The sequence below is a fragment of the Coccinella septempunctata genome, chromosome 4 (assembly GCF_907165205.1).
Source record: "Coccinella septempunctata chromosome 4, icCocSept1.1, whole genome shotgun sequence".
Taxonomy (NCBI): Eukaryota; Metazoa; Arthropoda; class Insecta; order Coleoptera; family Coccinellidae; genus Coccinella; species Coccinella septempunctata.
The window spans coordinates 3,460,740-3,473,027 of NC_058192.1; the positions used below are offsets into that span (position 1 = coordinate 3,460,740).

Consider the following 12,288-nt stretch of genomic DNA (forward strand, 5'->3'; position numbering starts at 1 on the left):
CTCCAGAAAACAACGAGCTAAGGCCCAACAAAAAACCTGTCGGCATTCTCCCCGTCTAATTCACACGTTACTCAACGCCTGGGAGCCAAACGAAAAACAGCTCGAACTTCACAGGGCCCTTTCCAGCAAAAACAAAGAGTCCTCGTATCGGTAACCCACATCGAAATTTATGGAACTCCAATATCGAGACGTCCAATAAAGAATGGGGCATTTCCCGATGGCGTAGGAGATGTGGAACTGTTGTTCCGGAACGGTGCCAGCAGATTTGAATTTCAAATGGATTATTCGCTCGTTATTTCATCAGAGCCATTCCGACTATCAATGAACTCGATTCCTGCGGTTCGGCGGGAATTCTAGGTGGATAATCCAATTAGAGTGTGGATGCGACGAGGGGTAATTTTTTGGGATTGTATTCCAGGTCCTAGATTTTGAGGATACTCCAGTATCTGGGATGGGTTCAAGGACGTGAAGTTACCTCCTCGCTCCTGAGAATTTCTAGTCCAAAGCAGGCGATCTGGAGTTTCATCCTCCTCCCTAAAGAATCTGCAGTCATCAAACTTCCTACTACTGGATCTCAAGTGTTAAGGTTCCCAAGGAACTTTTTGGAGTTTTCCAGTCTCGGAAGATTTCTCCTTCGGTTTTTTCCTCTCCTGGAACTCTTGTAGTTGTGCCCTTTTCCTGGCAAGTGTATTGACGATTTGTACCATTTTGTTGTTGGATGTACACCAGGACAGAAGGGGTGACAGCGCGTGGTAGCGGTTTTGTTAAATAGTACAAAATATATCGAGCCAGGTCATTTCATTGATTAATTCGAGGTCGTAGATTACGAATATGCAATTAGATTTTTTGTAGGATCAGTATTTTAGGATATAAATCACTTTTAGTGGAAAATTGCGAAAAAATTGGTCAACTTTGAGGAGCTGTAGCAGCCAGAAAAAGAGAATTAGACATATGCTGATTTTTTTGACGATAGATAGATCCTTTGCAAATAGAGAATTTTAAATTTCATTCATCTACCGCGAACAGTTCAGATTTTATGATTTTTTCCGCGAAGGTCCAAATTTCCCAATTTTTCATCGACCATAACTTGAAAAATAAATTTTTAAAAAAATATCTGTTTGCATATTCGTTATCTTCGCCCTTGAATTAGTCGACAGTGTAAATTTGGTTTCGATCGGAGACAAAAAATATTTTTCAAAAAATCGCAATTTTTCCATGCATATGTATGGAAAATTTGAAAAATTTCCGATCTCTCCGATTTCCACCAAAATTGGATTATTTACTAAATCGGGGGCGTAGATCATGAATATGCAAACAGAATTTTGCTGAAAGGATTAGTTTTCAAGTTATGGTCGATGATAAATTCGAATTTTTGGACCTTCGCGGAAAAAATCATAAAATCTGAACTGTTCGCGGTAGGTAAATGAATATTAGATTTTTTCATTTGAAAAGGATCAATCTATCACCAAAAAAATCAGCATCTGTACAGCGTCTCTTTTCTGGATGCTACATCTCTTCAAAGTTGACCATTTTTTGAAAATTTTAATTTTTCACTAAAAGCGATTTATTTCCTGAAATATTAATCTTAACTAAAATCTAATTTCATATTCGTAATCTACGACCTCGAATTAGTCCAAAAAATGATCCGGGTCGATATAGTTCGAAAAATAAAAAAATTTCGGATTTAGAAAAATTTCGTCTGCTACTTGTGTTTACCCGCGCTCTACCACCGAACAAAAAATTACTCGTTCAGCTATATCGACCCTGGTCATTCTACTGACTAATTCGAGGTCGTAGATCCGAAATATGCATTTAGATTTTTCCTAGGATCAGTATTTTGAAAAATAAATCAGTTTGCAGTTTATACTTTTCTTCGGAAAACTTCTGATTCCACTTATTCATCCTCAATACAACACCTATCCCTTGATAAATCCCCACATACAGTACGCGTTCACGTTCGAACAAGTCCAAAATGTAGGAGCTATATTAAATCACCCCGTTTCAACAGTGAACATAAACAAGTACTCGCCTCGGGATGTCACTGACATCCCGTAGTTCAAATAGGTATAATTTGGGATAAAACGATTCTATTTTTCGATCAGTGACGTCATTGAAACGAAATCAGTCCTTCTGATTTATACCTCGACACGGTAACAAGCCACAATTACATCAGCCACTCACTACTTATTTATGTACGAATAGGTCAGAGCATCATACCTTTACATCACCTTGATTGTTTGTGATTGAAACGTTAATTGAGGAGGTTTAGGTTCGGCTACTAGATCATTCAACAAATCAACTGATGTTTAATCGTATATGCAGGAGGATTTTCAATTTCGATAATAAGTTATTTGATAGAATCATCAGAATTCGTAATCCCTTCTCATAGATATCAATTTTCAATAGGATGGGGTTATATCTCTGAGCCAACATCTTTGGATTATACACAAATTATAAAAAGGTTTCATGAAATATGAAAAATCGAAAGAAGAAATATGATGCACCTAAATTTCGAGACCAGTGTTCCTCAGTATCCATTCCAACCGCTGACCACACACACAGTGTTAGAATATGAAGATTTATTTTCATTTATTAAATAATTCCGTCTTTTGTAAGTTAGTTTCCTTATAGGGAAAGTGTCCCAGTGGAGCGAGTAAACCAATCGTGGCAACTATCGTTAAGTGGTATAGTAGTGTTTGCCCTACATCTCGGAACATCTGTATTTGTTCTTGTAATGAAAGTCTTAGAAACGGACCACAGGAAAGTCTAGTGCGTTTTTTGAGTGGATCGTTGATATACAGGTATCCTCTTCATTACTTTGTTGAAAGTCTTATTTGACATATCACAATCGATGGTACATTTATGGTATGCCTTGCCTTGGGCCTGATGGTTTTTGGATATTTGTCTCACTTCGAAAGAAATTTTTCTAGAATCGTTCCAAAATCGAAATGCCAAACAAGGCTCTACGAATTCTTCAAGATGGTCAACCGTGTATTGAAGAAATCGAAAGATTGATCATCTGTTTGGGAAGCAATCAATTCTGATTTGACAAGCACGTTATCCAAATGTCTTGGAGCATTTAGGATACGTCTCAATCCTTTTGTCCTTCATCAGATATTCTCCGTTAGAAATAGCGCGAGTTGCATAGGAAACTAGATGTATTTACGAAACGTACATCGTTTAAATGAAGTGGATGTCAAATCAAGTCGTAGGCGACTAACTGATCGTGCCTTGAGGCTTAATGGGTGAATATCAAATAAAATTAATATATTCATTCATAAGAACACACATTCAACCAGTTGAAACGACCCGTTGGGTAAACATGATCGAAGATAATAATTTGTTGCAATTCGAGGAACTCTGAAATGTAATGTTATATTTTGACGAGTATTTTGTTCAATACTTGGTGATATGTTGCATTTTGAGATCTAGTATATTTGCGGTTTTTTTTTGTGTAACTTTGGTGTATCACATTCCACAGTTTCATTTCTGGAAATAAGCCTCAAAGATGCTGTTAAATATTCAAATGAAGACACAAAAAGAACTGAATAGGGTGTGAAGAGAATTCCCAGGGGATGTTCAATGGTAATTTATCCGCTTGTTATCGACAAAAAACTTGACATGAAGTAAAAAGTCACCCGCTGATCAAACCCCAGTAAAATCTATGGTTGACTTCGTCTGCCTTACCCGAAAATGATGAAGCGATAAAAGGTTCCGCCTTGAAATTAAAAGCCATAAATAACAGTTAAACAGTATACTTAGTCGAGTTCTTCAGAGGGATGTGAGCCGTGCTACCTAATAAGGGTTGAATTCCACCTCAGCGTTGAGAGAAGAACTCGGTGACATAAATTGGGCATGCAGCTTCCTGAATGTGCAATTGAGTTCGAAAGTTTCCCATGTCGAAGGAGATTTCTACTCGCAAGTCATTAGAGAAATGAAAATACGGAAATAAATGGTAATCGTTAGGTATGTGGTCTTTTTCTGATGTTTCAGACATTGACTGAATGACGGAATGAATTGATGTAATCGTTCTCATCATTCTTGGCCGCTCAGTCAGAATGATCAACCTCACAATCAGATCACGCACTACATAAAGAATAATTTTTCATGATAGCGAATAATGAGCTCATAACACGAAAACTGATGCTACAGATATATGTATAACCTGTTTCGTTAATTGTTATCATAGAAACCAATGATTTTCTACATCTATTTGAGAGAAACATTCCCATATTCAAGTTTTAGTCAGATGATATTTCCAGCAACTGATCGTACCTGCGTGCTAATGAAAACATGGCTGTCTGATGCAAGAAAATAAGATTATGAAGGCTGCATTTGATCAAATTTCGTTTTTGCCCTTGATAGAGTGGCTGTCTGAACTTCCAAAGCTATCAATTGCTTCCATTATGAAATCTCTTGGTCTGGGATAAGTGAAGTGCTAAATTGAATCAGTTGCTTACTCGAGCAAGCAGGAGAAAAAGGAGAAAAAGTTTGGTGGAACGAGTTCTACTGAAGCTCCTTCCTTTTTTTCTGCAATAGGAGCTGATACAATTTAATCCAGTCGGTGAAACTGGAATTTGCTCCGACAGTGGAAGATGATGAACGTTAATCGTCTTAAGCTGGATGAAATATTAGAATAAAAGGGACTGTGCCCATTTTCAACGTGAAAATTGCATTGTTTTGGAACTCTAGGTACTGCACAGTTTTCAACGAAATATATTCAGTCGGTTGTTTCATGAACGTTATGTCTAATCACTATTCATAACGAAATACAGTCGAATTTGAAAACCAAATGTAGGAACCTGATATGCTACCTGCTTAATAAGCACCTTATGTAACAGAGCCACCGCTTGGTGGTGATGTATTCATACAAATTATCGAATAGATGGGTAATTAGCGTAGAGCTGCTTATGGAAGACGAAGGTAGTAATGATAATAATACCGACAGTAGGTTTGAAATCACGTACCTACAACAATTTGGTCTGGAGGGAACTGATTTTGATCTCATCAAATGATTCAAGATTACGAGCTTTGAAAGCTGAGTTATTCATTAACGAGCGATACCTATTGTCAAAACTTCATTGTTGTGCACAATTTTGATCTGTTTGTTCTCGATTGAGTTGAACTTTATTATCAAATAATATGATGGGGTTAGAAACTTGGTTCCAAGTTGTTTTCTTTCTGCATTCACAGTTATCAAATTTTAATTGATGATGATGATAAACGTTATCATTCTATCCCACAGAAAGTAGTATACAATTGACGATTAGTTGAATCTATCGGATCCCCATTCAGTTGTGTTAATAGTGTCCATTAAGGTTGGTGAGATTAAATATTCAAATAATGGATGTGAATCGATATAAGGCAAGTGAATGAAAAGAACACAAAGCAAAGGCTAAAGTTAGTCAACAAGAGGTATCTTTCTGTCATTCTATTGATGCAGTAGATACATTTTTGAACAGCTTATTCATTAAATCTGTTCGGTTAGGGGATAAGTAAGGAATTGCTTCAATATTCCTTGACATCGATATACAATTTTTTGTCTCTGTTAAATCGAAAATGTGGACATCCCAGCACAAATTTTTCATTCAAATTCTTGGAGCTCCTCAATGTTATCGGTCCAGAAATCCCAATGATAGATGGAAACATGTTCTAGCAGCGGGTTTCATAAAACCTTGATTGCCTGATCAACGATTTGACAGTAACTCGATTTCTACAACGTAATCACTGAAAACTTTTTATTTCTGAATATGTATATGAACATCATAAGTTCGCGCGAGAATGATATTCTGAATGGACATGACTGAATTTTCGATTGAAAACAAATTGACATCTATTCGCCAATCAAGCGTTGATTCTCCGATTAAGCTTTATGACACCCGCGGAAGTCTATCTAATTTTGAATTAAATCCATCAAAAATTCCCTGAAATTGGCCAGTTTATCTTCATCCATTTCACGAATCTTCTGTTGTGACAACATATGAGGTAATTTGGACAATTGTATCTAGAGACAATCTTGTAATTGTCTAATAGATGAAAATTATTTGTGCCACAATTAATTGTTTCGTCATATTTTTGATGATAGTATATTCTTACTCTTTTTCTTCTTTGATATATACATTTGAATTCAGAATTTCCCGATTATTTATTATGAATAGTTCCTATATCTTGGAAACTGAAATTCAACAGCACCCCATCCACTCCACTCACCTTTTGTAACAAGTGCAAAGGCGGGCTTATGACAGGGGTAGGTTTTTTCTTTTCCTGATGACAAAGGCAAGATTTCATCCACGGCATCTTTACTCGAACTCAAAAACTCATCACAAAAAAAAATTAAGGGTGATTGAATGAATATCACTCCCAGTCACAGAGTAAATCAAAAACTTAATGCATGTTTGTTAGCATCGAGAGGGCTTCAGTTCGAATCATCGTGAGAAAGCGGAGCGTGTTCGTTGACGTTTCGGCGTTTATAAGCGCTCATCAGGAGCGGACGGCAAGCGTTGACGCTTCGAGATCCCGGCCGCGACTGACAGCGTGCAGAGAGCCGGTGCCAAGTCGGTTTACCGGAACGGAACTACGGCGGAGGATATAAAACAAACGGAGATGTGATTCTGTGTTCTGCATCTACCGTCCGGGCTTTGGGTCGTAGTAGGCGTGGAGGAAGTGCATTGTATGAATGGCGTAGTGGAATTGATGGAATTCCTGCGGTATAATAAGCTCGCGCTATTGGTATTCAATGTTATAATGCAATTACTGTTATTGGGGGTTATAGAGGTGCTTTCGTAGAGTAATTGTTCCTCTTACCATAGCTTGGTATTGTGTTAATTCGTTTTGGAATATCCCAATTGTATCTAGCCTTTTCGAAATTCATCATTCCTGAATGAGAAAACAATGGGAAATTAAAATAGGTATACAGGGTGGGCTTTTGAAAACGAAACAAATGGAATAACAGGCGCGAAATGAACTTTTTCCAGAAAATTCTCGATTATTGATTAAGGGGCACAACTTTTGAGATTAACCCTATATTTTGAATTGAACAGATGAGGTATGTGATAGGTACCTCATTTGAAAGGTGTTTCTATTCTGAGTTCAGCATATTTGAATTTTTTTCATTCGATCCATTCGATTTCGAGATATTCAAATTTGAATTTTTTTCAGTAAAAAGTTGGGTTCAGTTAAAACTTCCTCAAGACCGAACGGTTGTGCCGAGATGGATGAAATTCTCAGATTTAATACTAGAATAGCTGCTCTTTCAGAATATGTATAACATTTGGATCTGCGATAATTTTCCTGGAAGAAAAAGACTCGAAAGTTGACTTTCGAAAAATTCTCAAAAAGTTGGGTTCAGTTAAAACTTCCTCAAGAACGAACGGTTGTACCGAGATAGATAAAATTCTCAGATTTAATACTAGAAGGGTTGCTCTTTCAGAATATGTATAACATTCAGATCTACGATCATTTTCCTGGAAGAAAAACTACTCGAACTTTGACCTTCGAAAAATTCCCAAAAAGTTAAGGACAGTTAAAACTTCCTCAAGACCGAACGGTTGTACCGAGATGGATGAAATTCTCAGATTTATTACTAGAAGAGTTACTCTTTCATAAAAATTCAGTCTCCGAATTTGAAAGTTTGGTTTTCGAACACGCTGAATCTATTGCGAACAATTTCGAAATGTCATTTTTCAAAAATTGCAAATTTCAATCTGCAATATCTCCTGTTATATTCTTGTGATCAAATTGGCATTTCCGATTATAGTGATGATAACTTGGCAAAATTTACTTTTCGAAATTCTTCCTGAATATTCCTAGCGAACAGTGAGATTCAAAACTCTACAATTTCCATCTGGAAACGTGATGAACTTCTTGGTAGATATTCATGAATTCTCTGTTTCATCGATCGTGGTTAAACTTGATAACACCACATCGCATGATCACCGTCTCGCTATCTTCAATCTTCTACTTTTTAAAACGATTCTCACGGTTATACGCCGCGACATCTCTTGATGGAATCGTGATGCATATTCTATAGGAATCATGATGAAAAACGGTGCGATATCAGCGGCCGTACCTCATACGAGCTTTTGAGTACAGTTTTCGAAAGATTAGTTAGTGAATTCAGATGAAACACTATGTAATCGAGGAGCAGATTCCCTATAAAGATTTGATGCATAACTAATCTGTCAATGCATATTCCGAATTCACTCATGTAAGGGTCAAATCATCAGTTTTGTGTTTGTGATATTAAAACATAAATATCGAGGTTTAATATTTATTATATATAAATGATACCAAGCAATACACAATGTATTAATATAATTATATGGCAAATAGGTATTTTTCAACAACAATACGTATGTTGCTCAATTTATTGCACCTACCTCTAAAATCAATAAAAAAACAAACATCATAAATCATCATAAAATTATCCTAACATTAAATTAGGAACATTTTGAATGAGATGAGGAAAATATAAATACAAAATGGGAAAATGTTAAATAAACTTCTTTCAACTTGGAATAAAACACAACTATATAAAAGAAATGCAAATAATAAAGAAAATTATTGAAATGTTTGCAAGTTCTACCATTTCAAATCTGTCTATTTTAAGTACTAAATTTTCACATTTACGTCTATTCTTTGTAATAATATATTATATACCATTCTGCTCAATAGCAAAACTATATTCTGATGGTTACTTGGTTGATCTATGCTATATAAAAGATACACGTTTTTTTGCAATTATTTACCTTTATATGAAGGGTTTTAGGAACTCTGTTCAGCTGTTTATGGAGAATTTCCAAGACAGCTGTAAGTAAAGGCACCCAGTACCTCAACAGAAACTATATGTATGCTTTTATATTTTGGGAACTGAAGATATTCTGCCAAGAAATGAAACGTTGTCAAGGTACCGTTTTTCAAAATAATAGGAACCGTGTTATTTGCATTTCTTGTCTGAACATTCTCAATTATTGCCTTGAAAACTTCAGTTTTGCCTGATCAAAACGAATACTTGAGAATGCTCACTTTTCTTACTTCACTTAAAAATTTGAAGTCAGCAGAAATTAAGTAGAAATGTTTTACAATACCTAAGCATTTCAACTTGCATCGATGAACTGAAAATATGGCACTGCACAAACAAAAAGCTCGCCGAGTGTCCCAAACTACGCAATTTCTATACGTTAACATCTGTACAAACTATCATCATATTATATAAGATTTTTGATATTCTGTTTTCAGTAATGTATAAGAAAAATTTTCTGTACAAATTGGAGATCTGTATAATATGTCTTTTAAAATACGGAGAGGTCTGTTATGAGGTATACAACTGATCTTCAGTGCATAGATAATATAAGTTTGGTCCTAAGAAGTTAGGTTATATCCTATACATCATCTGCACTTAGTGAGGTAGGTTGTTCAAAAACATAATATCAAAACTAAACATCACAAATTAGCATTTACATTGCAGTTCAAGAACATAGTCTTGATTTATTGCTTCAATCATGTAATTTAACCCCAATGAAGAAAATCCAACAAATATCAAATAAAGCGTACTATTGAGAAAATAAGAATTAAAATTATTGAGCATATAATCTCACAAACTGCAATGTAAAATTGTATCTTCTTAGAACTACATTCACTTATTTGCATTTATGTCGACTATAAATATATGTACAAAGACGAAACTTATAATTAAAAAACTTGCCAACAAGAATAAGAAACTACAATATTTACAATAATTACTTCAAAGTAACTAAGTACTTCACAAAGACATTAAGCACCACTAAAAGTGACCTCTTTCCTGAATTTCCACTCATTATTTTAGGAAAAGTTCGAATTGTATGTTTTTTTGCAACTCCATTGGTGTTCCTTGAACAAAGGTTCCAAGAATTTCGAAGGTCATTTATGATCGACAAACTTCTCGGTTTTTCAATTGTGAACGTTAAAGCTTTTTCGTGAGAAAGTCTCCAGTAAATCTTCAACTAGTTACAAATATGAATCATTTTTCCGAAGACAGTGTGAATGCTTGAAATCAATCACTGTTATCCATAACATTCGAACTTTCAACTAATATTCAATCTTCTATGTGTTCTACCATTTATCCCAGCTTTTGTAACAGGACAGTTTCTTGAATTACAATACTTAAACATTAATTAACAAGTACTCTTTTTACACGTGCTTGCCCTAAAACTATGTGTATTTCAAATGCATATTTTCCAGTAATTAAGCAAGAACTGTCTAACATTTAACAATAAGTATACCAACGAATATTATACTTGGTCAGCACAGCCGACATTTATGGAAATCTCAAATGAGGTATCTTACTCAGATTCGAAATAAAACTGTATTCTCTCAACCGTTCTGGTACATTCATAAATGTAAAAGTTGATTTTCCGAGTCTGAATAGTGTCATCAGTTTGGATTAAGCATATTAATAATATCGGCTAACTGTGTCTCTTCAGAACAACTATATAAACGATCAGTGGTAAAAATAAAAACAATATACATAATCCGCTTTAATAAATTTTCTTGCTTTTGTAATGGAAGAGCTTGAAAACTACTTTGTTCGCAACAAATGGCTGAAAATATAAATAGACATTCATATAAAAATATCGAATGACCGCCAGTAAACGCGGAATATAAAAATGTGGAATTCTCATGGAAGTGTTCAAGTTAATCAGAAGCACTATTCGAATCTTTAAACTAATGACTTCAAAATAATTAACAACAGATTATTTGACAGCCTGGATGACTTAAGTGTTGATATAGTAAGTACCTGAAATATATCACTGTTTCAAAATTGTAACTTCTATTAATTATAAACGTTGTTGGTGATCAAACATAGTGTAATTTTTCGGGATTTCCCTGAACTTTCGATATATGTGATACGGTATTTTTGTACTTTGGTTGAGGGATGAACGTTTGAAGGCAGGGTTGGTCAATCTCTACAGAAAAAATCTGTTATCAGAATAATAGTACGGTAGAAACTAACGACCACTTCCTCCCTCCATGATATAAACCTATGATTGAAATTATAACAACGATGAATATCAAATATTGAAACACAATAAAACAAAGACGAAATTATGTCTTGCAACTAATATCAAAAAAGGAGTGAATAAACGGTTGCAAAAGTCATTTAATGAATACATTTGATATTCATCACAGCTTTTGACACCTGAGAAGAGATCATCAATTCCTGAAAACAAATTGATTATCAATGAGTTGATTGTAACTGTTTCGGAATAGCTCGATTTCGAGGAAGCGATGCGAGAATTTTTACAAATATAATAAATTTCATCATTTTTTAAATCCAAATAGAAAAATATACGATACGAAAATGCTAAATGTATTTGTACGATTCACACCTGGATGTAGAAAGATTGTATACATTGAAGAATAGTCCAGTAGATAAGAAAAAAAATGAAATTCGCTAGAAAAGTTCCTAAGTTCGTGGAAATTTTACAGTTTGTTCAGGGGTGCTGTGGGATGACTGTTTTCTCCGTCAAGAGTAGCAAGTGATAACTGGGGACGCCCAAAATCCTCAAAATTCATCTTTAAAGTTGTAGACCGTTGAATTTGCTACGATTTTCTGTACATAAACTTTTTTCTTAATGCTAATATTAACTAAGATACGGCCGATCAAAGTTAAAGGAATTTTCTCAAAATGGCAGAAACCAAGAGTTTCTTCTTTCATGTTCTCTAAAGATCCAGGGCAAACAGATCACAGTACAGTAGACCCGCTGACTTTAATCAGCCGAGTCTGAGGAATTCGTACAAGTATGAACTTGAATATTAATGGAAACAACAATTCGGGAGGAATTGTTCCAATAATGATAAGGACAAGGCCCCCAAATGGAGACCTCATCAGAGCAACATAGCATTTTTCTCTGGGTACATTTACCCAGAGTGCAACCCACTATAAAACGGTGTCCGATTCAATCCCCCCCAGATAGAAACCAAGACGAAGACAATAGCATATGTCCCATATTGGCGTAATCCATTTGGGGGCCTTGACGATGGCAAATTGGCTTGTTCAATTCAGATCGATTTATCCTTATTATTGTATTCATTGCCGTTAGGCGTTATCATACTATTATTATTGTTCCAATAATGTGGGTTAGTCATGAACTAACATAGGAGATCCCAGAGAAGTCGAAACATCCAAGTGCAACTGTAGACCGGTTTCGGGATCATGGTAGTCTCAAGCGATATCGGGACGTCGTTTTGAGATATTCTAATCACGATGCGCCATCTGTCAAGCAAAGACTGAATCAAACCTCACTCACT

At 35.3% G+C, this 12,288-nt stretch overlaps 1 protein-coding gene across 5 annotated transcripts in view; it reads right to left on the bottom strand.

The window, feature by feature from the left end:
* The window catches only part of LOC123312445 (tensin-1), a 107,695-nt gene extending 101,151 nt beyond the window's left edge, over positions 1 to 6,544 (bottom strand). For 2 of the 5 annotated variants that reach the window (XM_044896878.1, XM_044896876.1), the window contains exon 1: positions 6,211 to 6,543. In XM_044896878.1, the coding sequence (XP_044752813.1) occupies positions 6,211 to 6,297 (87 nt within the window). In that variant the 5' untranslated portion in view covers positions 6,298 to 6,543. Of the gene's footprint in view, positions 1 to 6,210 lie in introns of all 5 variants that reach the window. The other 3 variants (XM_044896881.1, XM_044896877.1, XM_044896882.1) reach the window with 2 other exon arrangements.
* Between the last annotated feature and the right edge of the window lie 5,744 nt (positions 6,545 to 12,288).